This window comes from Propithecus coquereli, unplaced genomic scaffold, assembly GCF_000956105.1.
Source record: "Propithecus coquereli isolate 6110/MARCELLA unplaced genomic scaffold, Pcoq_1.0 Scaffold720, whole genome shotgun sequence".
In the NCBI taxonomy this organism is placed as follows: Eukaryota; Metazoa; Chordata; class Mammalia; order Primates; family Indriidae; genus Propithecus; species Propithecus coquereli.
In genome coordinates, this window is record NW_012153286.1 from 485,303 (window position 1) to 506,311 (window position 21,009).

The following is a 21,009-nucleotide window of genomic DNA, read 5'->3' on the forward strand; positions in this document are numbered from 1 at the left end:
TTTTTGGTGCTTTACTGCACTGGCAAGGTCTTCTAGTACAGTGTTGAATAGAACTAGTTATAGCAGAAATCCTTGTCTTGTTCCTGATTTCAGAGGGAAACTATTCAATATTTCACCATCAAGTATGATGTTACTTGTAATGTTTTCATAGATGCCTTTTGTCATGTTGAGGAATTTCCCTTCTAAGTGTCTTGAGAGTTTTTATCAATATTCAGTGCTGGATTTGTCAAATGCTTTTTCGGCATCTATTGAAATGATCATATGTTTTACCTTGTTTATTCTGTTGATAAGGTGAATTACCTTTATTGATTTTTTTTCCTGAGGAACAAGCTATATATTCCCAGGGAAAAAAACCCACTTGGTTGTCATATATTATTTTGGTAATATTTTTGTTATGGACTAAATTGTGTCCCCCTCCAAATTCATATGTTGAAGTCCTAACCCCCATGTGTGGCTGTATTTGGAGATAGGGCATTTAGGAGGTAATTTAGGTTAAATGAGGTCATAAAGATGGAGTCCTAATCCAATAGGACTGATAGCCTTATAAGAAGAAGACAGAAAGATCTCTCTCTCGCTCTCTCTGTGCATGGGCACTAAAGAAAAGCCATATGAACACACAGTAAAAAGGCAGCTATCTTTCAGCTAGGAAGAGAGCCCTCACTAGAAACTGACCATGCTGGCACCCTGATCTTCGACTTCCCAGCCTCCAGAACTGTAAGAAAATAAATTTCTGTTGTTTAAGCCACCTATGGTATTTTGTTATTGCAGCCCAAGCCAACTAAAATAATTTTTTCAAGGTTTTTTTGTTTTGTTTTGTTTTGTTTGTGTTTGTGATGGATATTTATCTGTGATTTTCTTGTAATGTGATTGTCTGGTTTTGGTTTAAGAGTAATACTATCTTCATGAAATGAGTTAAGAAGTGTTCACTCTTCTATTTTATGGAAGAGTTTACGTAGAATTGGCATCATTTCTTTCTTAAATGTTTGAGTGTATTCACCAAGGAAACCGTCTTATCCTGGAGGATTTTTGCTTGGGTTTTGTTTTGTTTTGTTGTTGTTGTTGTTGTTACTTTGTTTTGTTTTGTATAAAGAATCTTAATTATGAATTCTATTTTAATACGTAAAGGGCTATTTGCATTTTCTATTTCTTTTAGGTTCATTCTACATAATTTCTTTTAGGGAATTTCATCTGAGTTGTTGAATTTAATATTATAAAATTCAGAATATTTCCTTAACCTTTTTTAACTCATTAGAGGTAAAACTTACATATGCTAAAATTCACCAATTTTCAGTGTGGAGTTTTGGGTTTTCTTGCTTTCCTAAATCTTTTTTATTGATATAATAATTCACATACCATAAAATCAACCATTTTAAAGTATACAATTCAGTGGTTTTTAGTAAATCCATAAAGTTGTACAACCATCACCTCCAATTTTAGAATATTCTCATCACCCCCAAAAGAAACCCTGTACTCATTAAATGGTCACTTCCAATTTTCCTCCTCCCTCCAGCCCCTGGAGGAAGGTTTTGCCTATTCTGGGCATTTCATATAAATGAAATCATACAATATATGGCCTTTTTTGCCTGGCATCTTTTTATGGCTGAATAATACTCCATTGTATAGATATACTACATTTTATTTATCCATTCATCTGTTGATGGACTTTTAGATTGTTTCCACTTTTTGGCCATTATGAATGATGCTGTTCTTAACATTCATGTATATGTCTTTGTGAGGACATATGTTTTTATTTGTCTTAGGTATATACCTAGGAGTAGAATAACAAGGTCACATGGTAATTCTATGTTTAACTTTTAGAGGAACTGCCAAACTTTTTCAAAGCAGCTGGGCCGTTTTACATTCCCACTGGCAGTGTATGAGGATTCCAGTTTCTTCACATTCTCATCAACACTTGTTACTCTCTTTTTTATTATAGCCATCCTACTGGTATGAAGTGGTATCTCATCATGGTTTGGATTTGCATTTCCCTGATGACTATTGACGTTGAATGTATTTTCACGTGCTTATTGACCATTTGTATATCTTCTTTGGAGAAATGTCTATTCAAATCCTTTGCCTATTTTGAAATTGGGTTATTTGTCTTTTACTATTGAGTTGTAAAATTTCTTCATATATTCTTGATATTATACTCTTATCAGATCTATGATATGCAAATATTTTTCCATTCCATGAGTAGTTATTTCACTTTCCTAAGGGTATCCTTTGAAGCACAAAGTTTTTCATTTTGGTGTGTTCCAATCTATCTATTTTTTCCTCTTTGGTTGCTTATACTTTTGATGTCATATCTAAAAACCATTGCCAAATCCAAGATCACAAATATTTATACATATTTTTATATCAGTTTTATAGATTTAGTTCTTAAATTGAGGACTTTGAGCAACATTAATGATCTTGAAGTAGAGGCCCAGATTGTCAGTAGCCTGGTATCTAATTGAACAGTTACTTATCTGTTAATGTCAGCCTTGCTAACGATTAATATTGAGATAGTACTTAATACACTGTACTTTCTATTGTGATGTCCATCTAGCATGCAGCCTGAGGCACAGTGAATAACAGTTTGAGTGTAAAATTGAATTGAATAGAGTAAATCATTCATGTATTATCTATCTTTATGTTGTTGTGTAGGCAGTCACATGTTATTTACCAGGGAAAAGGTTGATAGAATTTTTATTTTTATGATACCATTTTATAATCTAGATTATTTTGATACTGATTAACAGGATAAGCTGACTCTGGACACATCCTGAGAGCCTCTGCCAAGGATTGAAATAAACAGCTGGGAAAACTCAGTTTTATATTATCTGTTCCTGCAGCTGCTCAGCTTCTTCTAAGCAAAGGTCAGAGAATATAATAGGTTTTCCGATTGGTCTTAGATAAAATGTGAAAGAACAGTTCACGTCAAGGATAATCGTTGCCAAATGTATTTAGCAGGATTTATATATCGAATCCCAAAGGAAATACACAAACAAAAATCTTACAAAAGTTAGGAAGGAGCAAAACCCATGAACCTTGGAACATTTTGTCACTTACTGTGCAGATTACCCTGAAACTGACACAGGGAAATAAATCACATGTTTCTGCTGCAATGGAAAATACTCACTCTAATGGAGAAGGTCTCAGGCTGGGAAGATATATATTGTCCTGTATAGGCTCTTCTCAGAACTGAACCACAAACCTGGGTGGTGCTGATGCTCTTAGGAATGTCGTCTAGTATGTCCCTTTGAATAGAAAGTCCTGCCCTGGACCATGTCCTGCTTGACATAGGACCTAGGCCTTCTGTTTTTCTGTGTCACAATTTTGTTTGCCTGTCTTCTCTTTTTTTCACTCTTCCCTCAGAAGGGGAAAAAGTGTTTCAGTGTGCTCTTGATCCAGTTCCCTCTCTGCTCTTCTAATATCTTGCTCTGGAAAATATTTTCTATGTATCTTGTGTCTTCATTTTAGTCAGAAATATTTAAAGTGAAAGCACTGTGCTAGCTTATGTCAAAATATCTATCCCTGGACATGGATATGAGTCTTATTAGAAACCAATATGGAAACTTTGGAGAAAGTGGGTAGGGTAGACTCAGCAGATCCAAGGATATAAAACGGAAAAAGGGGAAAGGTAACAAACTAGAGATGGGTTGATGAGGAAGGGCATAAGTCTCAGAGTGGCCAGGGTATGGGACAAATGGACTGAAGGAAGGAGCACACTCAATAATGATACAGGCATCAAATAATATTGTTAAATGAGTAAAAGCCACATAGGCCATGCCAAGACTAGTGCTATGGGATATTTTAGAGGTGGATGACATTAGAGTACATTTAAATATGAATTAATGTCACAGGTTGTGTTCCCTAGAAGTGGACTCTGAGATGGAGATTAATGTGCAGGAATTTTATTTGAAGTGTTCTTGGAATTAACATCTAGGGAAGCAGGGGTGGACAGAGGGATAAGTGGGCTGCAGGGAAGGCTCTGGGACAGCCTCTGCCAACCCTAGGGGACCTCTAGAGCTCGAATGACCAATATGGCCAGGCCTCTATATCCCTGCACTGATTAGTCATTACGTGCTGTCCATCCTAGGGGCCTGTGGTCTGCCTTGGGTGAGTGATGTGTCCTTCTGGGGCAGCTGAGGCAGACTCTTACACTTCTGCTGTGGGGACCTCTTAAACTGCCTGGCCCAGAGTTGCAGGGATGGGAGACAGACTCCTCAGGTGGGTCACTAGGAGTGTTGGTAAGCAGAGTTTCCTTTACTGCCACCCTTTGGTTCCTAAATCCATCTTCTTACAGGGGACACAGAATCATCTTTGAATTGATACATATACAGCACCTTGGAGGCTGGCCCTCCATCCTCACAGAGACCTGCCTCCAAACTGGAGCTTCACCTGTGCTTTTAACAGCTTCTGGGTGGGGTGGCATGCGATATTTGGTTTCTGTTGCTGGCAGACTGGACTTTGGTAGCAAAAGTATTAATAGCTAGATCAGCCTTAATCAGTGGGAACCCACAGTTTTGGGTCCTTGTGTAAATTTTCTCACTGCCACCATAGCCGCTTAGCTCACATCTTGCCAGCATTGCAATGGCCTATGCAGAGGCTGGCTGATGTTAAATGCCAGTCATTTTATCTATGTTGTTGTTTTGTGCTTCTTTCATGGTAGATGCTTTCTGGTGGCATTAATTTATGACATGGAGGTCCTTCTAGTTTGTGTGCTCTTACTAATATACCTCTACCCCAGACTTCCTTCTCCCTGATCTTCCAGTTGTTTTCCATCTAGGCCCCTGACCAGACAGTCAAGCCATCTGCTGCTGTTCATTAGTCTGTATATATTTGAACTCTGGGCCATTTCTCTTTTTACACAAAGTGGACAACCAGTAACACTGGCCAAAATTTGGCCCATTTAGGGAGATTTTCCTTCACCACTGTCTATCAAAGCCACGTCTGAGTAGGGCTGTGATATAGGAGCAGTCAATTTTTGGCTTGCACTTGCATATCAAGCTGACCCATCTGTAATTCAAGCTCAGGCTTTTTTCTCCAGCAACTGGTCATCAATTGGTCATCAAGGATCCCCCACATGGCCATGGGTGTGATCTAAGGTAGAAGTGGCAGCATAGCAGGCATGGAAGAGACAGGCCTCCAGCAACCTGAAGCCTATTTGTGTCCCCTGGCCCATGCAGATCCCTATTCATTCCTCTGTAAATCAACTCTTTTTACTGGAACAGCATCCTTATCAGTATGCCGGCCCCTGGCCCTCAGCCAGTACAGAAAGTCATTTGTCATGGCCTTCACTTGACAGAACTGCTCCCACAGCAACGTGCTTTCTTGGGTGTCCTGGAAATCCTGGAATGGAGTGAGTTGCAGGGCTACGTGGGAGAGGAGGGAGGTGGGAATCAAGTCAGCCCCACCTTTGCCCCACTCAGTCTCCTTGAGAGAGGTCTGCTCAACACAATGCACAGTTTCGAGGAGCCTTTTCAGCCAATCTGCTGCTAGATCCCACAAAGGGGCATTAAGGACTTCCTCTGTGACTGTGGATTACCAGTTTCTCCTTGTGCTTGCGCTCCCAGCAGTTTTTACTTTATGTGAATTGGTGCTAAACCGCTAGGTTTACACTGCTCACCATTTTCGCGCTCTCTTCTGGATTGTCCCTTTCTTAAGAGGAAATCTCCCTCATTTCCTCAGTTAATCCCCTCTGCCTTGACTTTCACATCATCTGGGACTCACAGAGACTCCTCCTGTGAGCAGCCCTCTTGTGTGTCTGTCTCTGTCTGTCCCTCCCCTTTCCACCATTCCCTACAGTTCCTGTTGTGTGTGGCTCCCGTAAACACAAGCAGTGGAGTGTGCTGCGTCTGCAATCTGATGCATTTTTATTTTCCACTACAATGCGTAGTTTAAACATAAAGTCTCTGGGCCACACTCCTTGTCAGAGCTCCAGAGGCACAACTGCGGAGACCTGCTGAACGGTTCCACCCTGACCTGTGCCTAGATGTGTTTTCCCTCAGTTACCACAGTGTTTCTGTGGTTTTGGTGGCTGGAGAGGGACTGTGTGCCTCGTGAAGGAGGTCTTACAGCCTTGCGTCTACGCTTTTCATGCAAAGCACCTTGGTGCGTTTTAAGTTGTATTTCTAAGCAGTTTTCTGCCAATCTTGAGTGCTAAGATCACGTGGCAGTGTGTCCACAAATTTCTAGCTGGCAGTGAATTGTATGAAAGCAAAGCAGACAAAAAAATGTTTTTGACCAATGTTATTCAAATGGTGCTTTCCTGGGCTTTTAAACACATAAAAAGAAAAATTATTGTCTGCTTTGTTCTTGTCTCTCTCTCTCTCTCCCTCTCTCTCTCTTTCTCTCTCTCTCTCTCTCTCTCTCTTTCTCCTTCTCTCCTCCCCTCCCTCCCTCTCTCTCTCTCTGTTGCACACAGGAAGTTTATTGCGGGAGAAACCTCTGCATCAACACCTGTGAGAGAATGAAGGAAGCAGGATTGGAGAGAGGAAAAAGTTGAGCTGATGCAGTCTGAGCAAAGGCCAATCCCACAGGGAGCTCAAGCTATATAGCATGGCTCTGAAGAGATGTGCCCTATTGCGGCAAGTTGGCCAGACCTATATACCCCCACAGTGACCAGAAAAGGGGCATGACTTTGGGTGAGGTGGCTGACTTCAGCTTAAGGAAGTTCACTGAATGGGACTTGTCAGCATTCCTAGCAGCTTGGGGAATTAGTCTTTTAGTTCTGAAGGGAGTAATCTGGGCAGCACAGCACAGTTTCCACTATAGTCCAGACCTTCTGCTGCTCAGATCCATTTGCTTCATAAGTTCTGGAATGGTTATTTCAGGACTTCTTTTCTCAGGAAAATAAGACGAAAGTCCAGGACACACCACACAACTCCTGCTGCCTTAGCTTGTCTTGAGTCTGCAGCTGGTACTCATCACCTCCCTCCTCTACTACTCGTTATGGACTCTTCCCCTCACCCTCTCAATTTGTACTTCTGCTTGTCCAAGTGGGTTACTGGATGAGGTACTTGGTTATCATGCCCTTCTCAGGCCATGACTGCACTTGTCCATTTATCATAAAAATTGGACAAGGGAGTACCAAGAGATACCCAAATAGATGATCTGGGTACCAAATATATTCTTCTCTGTCCCTTTCCTCCTGATTATCAGAGTCAGTTACTCCTGCCAGGACACCTTTAAAGTGAGTCTCTTGGTCTGATGCAATATTATGGAAGATCTCATGCCAGTGGATCAAATATTCTGTAAGGCCTTGAATAGTGGTGCTTACTTACTGAGGCTCACCAAGAGGCTGGATAGTTTCCTTGAGGAATGATGATGTATCAGTGGCTAAGCTTTGGTTTCTGTTGCTGGCAGTTTGGAAATTCACACATCAAGTAGTTAGATCAACCTTGGTGAGTTCATGATGTTGGGACCATACATGGCCTCTGCTGTGGCTCCTCCATTTTGCCAGAATTGGGGTGCCAAAAACAGAGGCTGGTGAGCCATCAAATGGTTAAGTCATTCAGTGTACTTTGTTGTAGTGTCTTTTCTATGGTCAATATTCTCTTCACTTATTCATTCTCTGATACTGTCCTTTCTTTATGTAGATCTGAGTTTCTGACCTATATCAATTTCCTTCTCTCTGACGAACTTCTTTGAATCTTTCTTACAAGGCAGGTCTACTGGCAACAAATACCTTCAATTTTTGTTTATCTGAGAAAGTCTTTGTGTCTTTTTCATTTTTGAAAGATAATTTAATAGGGTACAGCATTCTAGCTTGGTTGTTTTTTTCTCTCAACTCTTTAAATATTTCACTCCAGTCTCTTCTTCCTTGAATGGTTTCTGAGGCAAAGTTGGATTTAATTATTACCTTTCATTCTTTATAAGTAAAGTGTTTTCTTCCCTCTGGTTTCTTACAAGATTTTTTCTTTATCTTTGATTTTCTGAAGTTTGAATACAATATGCCTAGGTGTAGTTTTTGTGTTTGTTTGCATTTATCATCCTTCTTGGTACTCTTCTGAGCTTCCAGATCTGTAGTTTGGTGTCTGACATTAATTTGGGAAAATTCTCAGTCATTATTGGTTCAAAAATTTGCTTCTTTTCCCTCCTACATTCTTCCTTCTGATATTTTCAGTTACATATATGTTACACCTTTTGTAGTTGTCCCACAGTTCTGAGGTCATTTTTCTCTTTGCTTTTCAGTTTTGGAAGTTTCTATTGCTATTCAAACTCAGAGATTTTTTTCTTCAGCCATGTCCAGTCTACTAATGAGCCCATCAAAGATATTCTTCATTTCTGTTACAGTGTTTTTGATCTCTAACATTTCCTTTTGATTCTTTCTTAGAATTCCCATCTCTCCTCTTATAGTATATATCTGTTACCAAATGTTGTATACTTTTTCCATTAAATCCCTTAGCACTGTTTTCCCCAACCAGGCCACAGAGCTCCACCCCTACCCCACCCCCCATGGAAAAACTGACTTCCATGAAACTTAGGAAGAGGGGGTGGGGAGGAGTCCACACAGCAAAACTTCATCTGTATTTATGGTCAGTCCCCATGGCTGGCATCACTGCCTGAGCTCCGCACTTCCGCCCCCACCCAGCCTCCGTGGAAAAATTGTCTTCCGTGAAACTGATCCCTGGTGCCAGAAAGGTTGGGGACTCCTGCCTTAGCATAATAATCATAGCTTTAAAAAATTTCTGATCTGATAATTAAAACATTCCTGCTATATTTAAATGTGGTTCTGATGCTTGTTCAGTCTCTTCAAATTGTGTTTTTTGCCCTTTATTATGCCTTGTGATTTTTTTGTTGGAAGGTGGACATGATATGCTGGTTAAGAGGAACTGTGGAAAATAGGCCTTCAGTAATGTAGTGGTAGGTGTAGATGGAAGGGAAGCATTTTATGGTCTTGTGATTAGGTATGTATACACCGGGGGAACAATGGTGTAAGCTCAGGTCCAAGTAAGAAGACCCAAGAACCATGAATTGTGATGTCCAAGGACAAGAGAAGATGGATATCCCAGTTCAAACAGGGAGAGTGAATTCACCCTTCTGCCTTTTTGTTCTACTCAGGCCCTCAATAGATTGGATGATGCCCACCCCCACATTGATGAGGGTGATCTTCTTTGCTCAGTCTACCATTTCAAATGCTAATCTTTTCCAAAAACACCATCACAGACAAAACCAGAAATAATGTTTTACCATCTGTCTGGGCATCCCTTAGCCTAGTCAAGTTGACACACAAAATTAACCAACACATCCATGTTTATAAGTAGCATTATTCACAATAGCTAAAATGTAAAAGCAACACAAGCTTCTATTCATAGATGAATGGATAATCAAAATGTGGTATATGCATAGGCTATTATTCAGCATTTAAAAAGAAGGAAATTCCGACATACGTTACAACATGGATAAGCCTTGAGGATATTATGCTAAGGTAAATAAGCCAGTCACAAAAAGACAAATACTATATGATTCCATTTATGTCAGGTACTTAGAGTAGTCAGAATCATACAGAGAGTAGAATGGTGGATGCCATGGGCTTGGGAAGGAGAGAGTTATTGTTTAATGGTTACACAGTTTCAGTTTTGCAAGATAAAAAAGAGTTATGGTGATAGTAACACATCACGAATGTATTTAATACCACTGAACTGTACACTTAAAAATGGTTAACATGGTAGATTTTATGTTACATGTATTTAACCACAATTAAAAAATTGGAAAAAAATAACTGTAGGTCACTGATTTACCAATTTAGCCATTTTCACATCTGCTTATATGTCTTTAAAAACCTCTCCTTTTCCATATTTATTTCTGATGTGTGTCCTGCAATGGTACACTGGCATGTAGTATATAGTTTATAAGTGAATGAATGTACATCTGTGGCAGGTGAATGCTCAATTTTTTTTAACTGATTGAGGTTTGGAGACCAGGATCTACACATGAAAGTTTCTGATTCAGTAGCTGATCCATTAATAAATGGATAATTGGGAGTATCTGACTGGAGACAAGAATGGGCATTAATTCCCAGGTTGCTCCTGTGCAAAAAAAAACATTCTTCTGTGATATTCCTGGTATCCCTAAGGAGGGAAGTATAATTTTAGGCACACACTGACAAAATCTGAATACAATATACTTAGGTGAAAGTTATAGTTTGTTTTAGAGATGAAATTGAAGAATCAGTAGCTATTGCTTTGATAGGATTTTTTGGTTAATGCAGTGTACGGGTATTGATTTTATGATTTATCTTATCATACGGCACCTAACATATCAGTTGACTCGTGAAAACAGTGTTTTGGTTTGATGGATGTTAGAAATTCATATATTTAGGTTGGTGCAAAAGTAATAGCGGTTTCGGACAGTAAATTTTAAATCATTACAACTAGGCTCAAACACATCTTTATTAATCAAAATAGGAACCATTACAATCAACACATTTTTGCCAATGAGAAGTAAGTTTGTTTATTCCTGTAGCGTAAAAATATGTGCTTCAGGATTTGACGAACTCTTGGAAAGCATTTTCTGCATCCGCTGGTTGTGCAAGAGTTTTCCCCACAAAAGTTGTCAGGATGCTTGAAGAAGTGGTAGTCCATTGGTGAGAGGTCAGGTGAATGTGGCAGACGAGGCAAAACTTTGTAGCCCAATTCATTCAACTTTTGAAGGGTTGGTTGTGCAACGTGAGGTCAGGCCTTGTCATGGAGAAGAATTGGGCCCTTTCTGTTGACCAATGCCGGCTGCAGGTGTTGCAGTTTTTAGTGCATCTCATGGGTCTGCCGAGCATACTTCTCAGATGGAATGGTTTCGCCAGGATTCGGAAAGCTATAGTGGATCAGACCAGCAGCAGACCACCGAACAGTGACCATGATCTTTTTGTGATGTAAGTTTGGCTTTGGGAAGTGCTTTGGAGATTCTTCTCGGTCCAACCACCGAGCTGATCATCACCAGTTGTTGGTTGTCATAAAAAATCCGCTTTTCTTCGCACGTCATAATCCAATCAAGAAATGGTTCGTTGTTGTTGCATACAATAAGAGAGGATGACACTTCATAAACGACGATTTTTTTGATTTTCAGTCAGCTCATGAGGCACCCATGTATCGAGCTTTTTCATCTTTCCAATTCGCTTCAAATGCTGAATGACCGTAGAATCGCTGACGTTGAGTTCTTCGGCAACTTCTCGTGTAGTTGGAAGAGGATCAGCTTCAGTGATTGCTCTCAATTGGTCGTTGTCAACTTCTGATGGCCAGCCACTGTACTCTTCATCTTCAAGGCTCTGTCTCCTTTGCAAAACTTCTGGAACCACCACCACACTGTATGTTCATTAGCAGTTCCTGGGCCAAATGTGTTGTTGATGTTGCAATTTGTCTCTGCTGGACCCATTTTGAACTCAAATAAGAAAATCGCTTGAATTTGCTTTTTGTCTAACATCATTTCCATAGTCTAAAATAAATATAAAATAAACAGCAAGTAATAAGTCATTAGCAAAAAAACAGAAAGCAAGAAATGTGCATTAAAATGACATATAACATAACCACATTTATTTAAGAATGTATTCCAATATCAAACGGCAAATTTCAACAATGCTAAAACCGCAATTACTTTTGCACCAACCTAATACAACTTCCTATTTGCCTTGTTAACAGTAGAGGAGAGTGGGATGGAAGCATTACTTTATTAAGTGGGTTCAAAGAAGAATCCACCAAAATGAATAATTTTTTCCTTTCTTCACACAGATTTCCTCCTACAGTGCCAAGATCTTTTCCATTCAACACTTCAGTCATGTACAAAAAGACTGTGTTTGTAGAGTTCACAGATCACCTTTTCAACATTGCCAAGCCCAAGCCACCCTGGATGGGTAATGAAAACAATGTTAAATGCTAATTATGAAACTGAGTATCTTATTTCATAGCAAGGGTTCCCCAGTCTTGAGGCTGAAATTAAACAGGGCAGCTGCCAAAGAGAAATACACTGGATTTTCTCGGTCTTTTTGCTGGGCCCTCCTCCTCTGCTTGGCCTCTAGATGTTAGAGAGCCCCAGGGCTTGGTCCTGGGTTCATTTTCTTTTCTCTCTATCTTTAATCCCTAGGTTATGTTATACAGTCTCATAGCTTTAAAATACCATCTATATGCCAATAACTCTCAAATTTATATCTTCAGTTCAGGTCTATCCCTGAATGCCAACTGTTTACTTCCACTTAAATGTGAAGTATGTAACAAGATGTTAACATGGTATATTTCCTGTCTTAGAATTATTGCTGAGAATTATAGATGACAAGGATCCCCCTATTCTAAAGAGAGGTATCAGCCCATCTCTTCAGGACTTGTTCAGATAGTGGTCCAAAATTGATTCTGCAATCCTTAGCCTATGACTCACTTCTAGCCTGTATAATAGAAGGCTAAGAACTTAGGAAAGAGTTTAGATTTTTATATTTCTTTGGAGAGCATTTTTGGTGTTATATATGTCCCCTATACCATAAGGTGAGGGAGGCCTCTCACTCATGTTAAGATATAATGAGAATCGCTTAGAAGACTAGATGTAGGACCTCTGTAACTTGAGAAACACTGACTAGTACCTGGTTTTTATCTGGAAAAACTTTCAAGGCCAGAGGCTAGGGGGAAATTCTGATGGCATAGCAGGGAAAGTGGGCTACAGTGGAAGCTAACCTCACTGCCGCTGTTAGATAGGAGGCCAGGAAGGTCATATTACATGACTTGTCTTAAGAAGACTCTGTCTGAGAGGTCTTCCTGCTGGGGTTAGGTAACCCCAGAAGAAAATGTCTATGTGGATTGTACTGCCAGAAGCAAAAACTGAGATGAGGGATACAAGGGATCAGCTGGAGAAGGCATATCCCTTGCCCGGGACAGGTGCAGTGGGGTGTCTCCATATCTGGAGGGAGATGGTCTCCAAAGAACTCATGTAAGTTCCTTAAGAAAGAAAGAACCACAATTTTGGCATGTGACACAACCAGAGAGTACTAATGCCACGTTACCACTGCTTCTTCCAAGAAAGACTGTCATTGTGCCTCTTTTTCCACCCTCACTCTCTTTCCACTTGCTCCTACTTTAGAGGGTGCAGAGGCAGTGAGTCAGGGAGGAAGATTAGGAGAAGAAGGTGGGAAAGCAGTGTCATAACTTAGCTGGAGGAGGGAGGGAACTTTAAATTTCAGAGGACATCAAAAGTTTGATATTAGATTGGGCTGGGCTTGTTAGAATGGAAAAATGATACTATTTGTTAATACCTGAAAGTTATTGGAAAAGATTTGGGATTGGGCAAAGTACAAGAAAGGGACATTTCACATAATGCAATTAAAAACAGTGGTCTGGCCAGGCACAGTGGCTCACACCTGTAATCCTAGCACTTTGGGAGGCTGAGGTGGGAGGATCGCTTGAGGTCAGGAGTTCAAGACCAGCCTGATCAACATAGACCTCGTCTCTACAAAAAATAATAATAATTAAAAAATTAGCTGGGCATGGTGGTGTGCACCTGTAGTCCCAGCTACTGGGGAGGCTGAGGCAGGAGGATCACTTGAGCCCAGGAGTTTGAGGTTGCTGTGAGCTATGATGACACCACTACACTTTAGTCCGGGCAACAGAGCAAGACCCTGACTCAAAAACAAACAAACAAACAAACAAAAACAGTAGTCTAAGAAAAATCAAGCTATTTCATGTTTTCATCCCACCGTATCCAGTTCATTCAATAAACTGTTTACAGTCATCGTATACTTAATACATCCATAAAACAGAGCTGTTAATTTTCCTCATGTTTTCTGTGTCATGGCCCAACTAACCACCCACTTTCATAAGCCAAAATCACAGGAGTCATTATTTGACTTCTTTCTTTTTTTTTCTATCTCAAACATCCAATCTATCAGCAAGTCCTGTTGATTGTTCCTCCAAAACAAGCTCCAAATCTTCTTCTTTTACTTCTTGTAAAATCCAAATTCATCCAAACTCCTGTGGCCTACATGGTCTTACATGTTATGCTCCCTGCCTAATAATAAAAAATAACTTTATTTTCCATTGTTCTCCTAATTCACTTTGCTTCAGCCACATTTTACTCAACTATGTCAAGCTTATTCATGCCTCAGGTCTTTTGCTTTTGTTTTAGCTGCTTTGGATGCTCTTCCACTAAATCTTTGTAAATCTTGCTTCTTTTTCATTAGTCAGATCTCTGCTTAAATGCCACCTCCTCAGAGAGGGCCTTCCTGACCACTATATTTAAAGTATGCCCTATCTCCTGCCTCATCATTTTCTAGCACACCACCATCTTTTATAGCATTTATAACAACTTGAAATTTTCTTATTTATTTGTTTATGTGCTTAATGTCTCCTTAATGTGATCTCCATGATATTTTTTGCTTACTATGGTATTTCCAGTGCATAGGACAGTTCCTAGATTATAGTAAGAACTCAAATAGGAACTCAAATATTAGTTGAATGAATGCATGCATTGAATGAATTGCCAGAAATCTTTCCTTAGAACAACCATGAGGCTGAGCTGGTGGTGGCAGCAAGCATACACAACTTTTTATCAGTAATCACAGGGACCTCCTTCTCTTTGGCATTCACTTTTGTAATAATAGCTTTTCTGGAATGCTATCCTCCAAGTGACCTCTGGGGGACATCTCATTCTTGCAGGTCTACTGGGTCCTACCATCGAGGCTGAGGTTCATGACACAGTGGTCATAAAACTTAAGAACATGGCTTCTCATCCTGTCAGTCTTCATGCTATTGGTGTATCTTACTGGAAAGCGTCTGAGGGTGAGTCAAGTGCCCTCCTGTTGTCCTGTTATCCTAGGGAATACAACAGTGAGATGTGTGTGCTTGGTGATGGTGGCACATCTGGTATTGGATCCATTCTCTTAAATGTAAACTTACTGAAAGATAATAATAATGATAACAACAATAATAATGACTGACATGTATAGGGTTCGAGGTCATACAACTAGTAAGTAGTGGGATCAGGACTCATACCTAGTCCCATCTAACTTCAGAACTTGTGCTCTGAATCACTGTGATACAGTGTGAGGATTCATATAAATAATGTTTAATTTCACTCATATAACTGAAAAGTTTCATGGAGTCAATCAAGTATGGCTGGATCCAAGGATTTAAATGATCCCTCAGCATTGATAGAGTAGGTCAAATAAAATACATTATTAAAATTATTTCACCTGTTTCTTTTTACTTTTCTTACTGTGACTACTAGAACATTTGAAATTATACATGAGGCTCACATTATATTTTTATTGGACAGCACTCATCTGTACACATCCAGTGAAATGTTGTTTGGCATATATTGAAGCTGCTGCTTCTGATAGAGTGGCTCATCTCAGATTTGGCTAGCCAAGTTGTTCTGCTCAAGGAAAACCCAGCCCATTCCTGGAAAACCTCCAGCAACCCACCCACCGCCTTAGTCTTAGACAAAAGGGTGTTTTTTCCTAATGAAATATTTCAAACAAAGAAAAGTACAGAATATAATATAGCAATCAAACATGTGCCTATCACTTCACTTTGTCAAATCTTACCAATTTGTCATTTTTGCTTAATTTATTTTAAGAAATTAAACAATATACATACAGTTGAAATTCTTTCTATACCCCTCCATGATTGCCTCCCTCCCTATCTAAAAGTATTCACTATCCAGAATTTGATACTAACCCACAGTCACACAGACACCCTAACCACATACTCCATTCTCAAGTTCCAATACTATTCCCCACTTAAAAGAACCAGGGCTTCTTTGAGAAATGGCTAATTCTAGTTCTGAGACAGGGAAATTATAAGATGATCTGGAAAAAAAAAACTGTTGAGTTAGAAAATGAGAAAGTGTTCCAAGAGTGATGGGGACAAGGCAGAAGGACATGGTAACTTGTACAAAAGACTCTCATTGGCCAATTTCAGAGCAATTGAGCATTGAAAAAATAACGATCACATTTTTAAAGAATCCTTATATTATAGAGATATATATTGAAATACTCACAAATAAAATGATTAGCAAATGGTTGATGTGGAATTGGACATTTGTATAGTGCCAAAATAACATCCCAGAGATTTTTTTCTGATTGAAGGTGGAAAATGTTAACTTTACAATGGAGGTATCAGGCTAATCCAGGGTCAATTTTAGTGTCACTAACGATGGGATGGCCAGATATTATCTGCCCCTGATATGGCACAATATGAGGTACTCAGCATCACCTTTGATATATTTTAGCCAAAAAAATTGTTTAACTTGAATCTAATAAGGACTTAGGTCTAAATTACAGTTTATAGGATATATAGGGGATAGAGGAACAAGCTAAACGACCCCACAAGGAAGCAATCATTTAAGTAAATAATGTGGGATATTCTACGGGACTAGAAGCCAAATTTCTTTCAGCAAATGAATGTCATAAAAAAAGGACTACTCCAGACTAAAAGAGATTCTGGGCCTAAACAACTAGATGTAATGTGCAGTCCTAGGTTGGACTCTGGTTTGGGCAAATTAGCTATAAAGGATGCTTTTCAGGCAATTAAGAAAATTTGAATATTGCATTGATATTAGGTGATATTAAGAAATTATTGTTAATTTTATTAGGTGTGCTAGTGTCATTTTGTTTATGTAGTGAAATATTTTTATTTTTTAAAGATGAGTTCTGAAGTATATAGGAGTACACTATCATGAAGTTTGTAATGCACATTAAAATACATCATCCAAAAAATGTTAAAAGAAAAAAGTGAAAGTACCAATGCAATCCCAGGAATAATTTTCTAACATACATATAACAAAAAATGTTACATCCCTCAGACTAATTGGGGCTGGTATAAAAGAAGAGAAAAAATGTGAAATTCTTTATGTTAAGCACACAAAAAAAAGAATATACAAATATACCTATCTTTTCAGATTCATCCCAAATCCCAACTCCTTCATTAAGCATTACTGAAGAGTAGGAGGCTTGTTTACTATTTTTTTTTTTACCTACTGGACTGTTTGCTCCATGAGCATAGGGACTTGTGCCTTCATCTTTATATTTATTTTCAGCTTGTAGCTGAACCTGGTAAAGAATAAGAATGCAGTAAATATTTGTTGAATAAATGGGTGAATGTTTCTGCATTGTATTATAATTATACCTTTGTAAGTCTGTGTACCCTATCAAATATAGTGTTGGCCCTCCAGGGAAAAATCAAGTTTAAAAAAAGCTTTTTAAATCTCTGTATTGTACCCCTCCCTGACCCTCACCAGTGCTTATCAAAGGGTCTGTGACAAAGTTCATACCCAATGCATATTTGTCATTGAATTGACTTGAATTAGGAAAAAAGATGCAATAATGGAGGCAATGTTATTGATTAACAGAATCTGGAGATCTCAACAAGAACTTAGTTTTTATTACTCATACTCAGATAAGTGGTCTTGAGCTCCTCAGGAATATATGAGGCTTCTCCCCATTTATAGCTTCTGCTTGTTAGTCTTTCAAATTGAGATGCAGAGAGTCTGTTTCTTATGTAGAATCTATTGGTGACAATAAACTTGATATGTTTCTTTAAGTAGATGATGGGCATAGGAAGGACAATTTTATCCTTTCTCGCTTTAGGAGCTGAATATGATGACCAGACCAGCCAAAGGGAGAAAAAAGATGACAAAGTCTTTCCTGGTGAGAGCCATACCTATGTCTGGCAGGTCCTGAAAGAGAATGGTCCAATGGCTTCTGACCCACCATGTCTCACTTACTCATATCTGTCTCATGTGGACCTGGTGAAAGACCTGAATTCAGGCCTCATTGGAGCCCTTCTGGTATGTAGAGAAGGTAAGTGTAAGAAAGAGTAGGATTGAGTTGAAATAAGCAGAGAAGTACAAACAACTGTATCTATCCATAACAGTTAGCATTTGTATTCTTTCATCTTAAAGAGGCTTCTTTCCCCTAGCAATATATTCATGGAAAGGAGAATAATCCAGTTTCTGAGGCAAGCAGATATCCATTCTATATAACCACAACAAACTCTTAAGCTGGGATCAAGAGCAGGCGAGTTCCAGAGTTAGGACTCTCTTCTCAAAGCATTACTATTTTCCACTTCAGATCCGTAGGCTGTATCAGTTGTGATTTCTACTATCCTCTGCCTTTTGCAAATTTTGAGCTAACATCCTTGAAAACTCCATGGAGGTGAACACATGCAAGTGTGTGATCAATGGCACATAGACTGGTTCAGGTGGTTAGTTTGTCATCTGTGAGCCAAAAGTATGTACAAATCGGAGAAAAGTAAGCATGTATTTATATTATTTATAACTTATTATTCTAAAAATATTCTTAATTTTAATCAAACCTGTTTTTAATTTATGGCTTAATAGCATAAACTAAATTAGGGAAGTAAATTTTGCATGATTTCTTTTTAACCCTATCTTTTATGGTGAAATCGGCTTTGCTGGACCTTTTTCTCATTCCATTTATCTATTACTGCATAACTCTACAATTTAGTGACTTAAAACAGCAATCATTTATTATCTCTCCTGGGTTTTGGGGTCTCATGGAATTTGGAAGTGTCTTGACTTGGCAGTCTGTTTGAGGATGTCTCATGAAGTTGTAGTCAAACAGCGGTCAGAGCTGAGATCATCCCAAAGATGACCTTATTCACATGTCTGGCACCTGGGCTTGAAAGACTCAAATAGCTGGGGCTCTCAACCACATGGTCTCTCCAGCATGGGCACTACAGTGTAGCCAGACATTTTATATGGTCCCAAGAGAGAGCTCATTGGAAGCTGTATCACCTTTTCTAATTTAACCTCAGAAACCACACAGCATTCATTCTTTCTGTTAGAATGCATCACAAAGGCCAGTCCATAGAGGGGACTCCACATTTTGATGGGGAATAGGCATGTTCATGTTCATGTATGAACATGAACCATCATACCCTTTCTGAATGATGACAATGAATGTGATTTTTTAAAAAAGAGGGGGAGGTGGAAAAGACCAGAAGGGTTTGTAGTTTGGAATAGTTTCAGTTGGAAGTATGATCTCTCATATATTGAGTCCAGTTTCATAGACACAATTAATGACAAAGGACATTTGTTCTTACCCTCAAGTAGTTGATGAAGAAATGTCTCCTCCTAGTGGCAATTTCCTATGATGGGATTTTATTTTATTTTTATTTTTTATATTTTATTATTTTTATCTCAGAATATTATGGGGGTGCAAATGCTTTGGTTACCTATATTGTCTTTGCACCGCCCGAGTCAGAGCTACAAGCATGCCCAACCCCTAGACATTGGGCACCACACCCATTAGGTGTGAATATACCCATCCCCTCCACCCCCTCCCATCTGCCCGACGCCCTGTGAATGTTACTTCCATATGTGCACATTAGTGTTGATCGATTAGTACCAATTTAATGGTGAGTACATGTGGTGCTTGTTTTTCCATTCTTGTGATACTTCACTTAGAAGAAAGGGCTCCAGCTCCGTCCAGGATAGTACAAGGGGTATTAGTTCACCATTTTTCTTTCTTTTTTTTTTATTTCAGCATATTATGGGGGTACAGATGTTTAGGTTATGTGTGTTGCCCTCCCCCCCCAAGTCAGAGCTTCAAGCGTGTCCATCCCCCAGATGGTGCGCATCGCACTCATTATGTATGCATATACCCATCCCCTCCTCCCCCTCCCACCTGCCTGACACCCAATAAATGTTTTTCTTATATGTGCACTTAGGTGTTGATCAGTGAAACCAGTTTACTGGTGAGTACATGTGGTGCCTATTTTTCCATTCTTGAGATACTTCACTTAGTAGAATGCGTTCCAGCTCTATCCAGGAGAATACAAGAGGTGCTATATCACCATTGTTTCTTGTAGCTGAGTAGTACTCCATGGTATACATATACCACATTTTATTACTCCACTGGGATTTTAAATAGAAGATAAATGCTCTCACTTCTTTTTCAGGGAGTCTGGCCAAGGAAAGGACACAGACTTTGCACGAATTTGTACTACTTTTTGCTGTATTCGATGAAGGTTAGTGAGCTTCAATCTGAATTTTGGACTCCTGAAAGGAATCCTCTGCTAATATTCACAGGAGGTAATTATAGGAAGATATAAACTATTCAGAAATGGTGGAGATGGGGTTGAAAATGAATTCCCTGCCCCCAAAAATGTGACCTAAGTTCCATTGGAAGCTATGAGGTAAGAAGATAGAGAAGTTGGTAGCAGGTTGGCCTCATTCCCATCATTAAATCCATGAACAAAGACTTTTGGCTGTACTTTCTAAATACTTTCTCTTATCTTTATCTCTTACTAAGTATGAAACCTTTGGCAAGTTACTTAACCTCTCTGTGTCTCAGTTTGCTCAAATCTAAAATCGAAATAATAGTACTTTCTTCATAGGATTGTTGTGAGGATTAAGTGATTTCACTTAAGCAGCTTAGTACTTCTGCCTCCTCCTCCTCCTATATAATCACATATAATCAATAATGATCACATCATAACTGTCTTCTCATCCTTCTTATCCATCCAGACTGCCATCTTTTTAATTGAAGCCCCCATTACCTCTCTCCTGAGTAGTCTCCTTTTCCTTTAAGTCTGACCGACTTCAGCTCTCCCTCTCCTTAATGCCCTCTACTTAATTTCTTCTCTCAGGATGACCTCCAGCCTGTGTTAGATGCTTGCTTTATATATTTCCACAGCATCTTGACCTTACTCCTTATCACACTATGTCATTTATTGTCTACTCTATTTATTTAATGTTTATCATCTTTGACCTCATGTCCTTTTCCCTTCAAGCAAAGTGAAGTTCCTTCTCCTCTCTGCTCCTATAACATTCTATTCTTATCTTTATTATATCACTCTTCACTCTTTATTATAATCATCAGCTTATCTGTCTATTCAAGCTAGAGTGTAAGCACCTTGAAGACAGAGGCTGTGTCGTCTTCTTCATAATTACTGCCTATACTCAGTAGTGCTCAGTAAATGTGTTTGAATGAATGAATGGGTAAAGGAACTTGTAAGAATTTTCTAAATGCTGGGTGCTTCAGAAAGTTTTAGCATTAGCTGCCAGTCCATCACACAAAGGGGTAAC

The 21,009-nt window shown here is 39.1% G+C and overlaps 1 protein-coding gene across 1 annotated transcript in view; it reads left to right on the top strand.

The window, feature by feature from the left end:
• Window positions 1-21,009, top strand: part of F8 (coagulation factor VIII, procoagulant component) — a 184,996-nt gene that overhangs the window by 17,344 nt on the left and 146,643 nt on the right. The window contains exons 2-5 of the mRNA XM_012661588.1: window positions 11,709-11,830; window positions 14,613-14,735; window positions 17,546-17,758; window positions 19,881-19,949. Of these exons, the coding sequence (XP_012517042.1) occupies window positions 11,709-11,830; window positions 14,613-14,735; window positions 17,546-17,758; window positions 19,881-19,949 (527 nt within the window). The remainder of the gene's footprint in view (window positions 1-11,708; window positions 11,831-14,612; window positions 14,736-17,545; window positions 17,759-19,880; window positions 19,950-21,009) is intronic.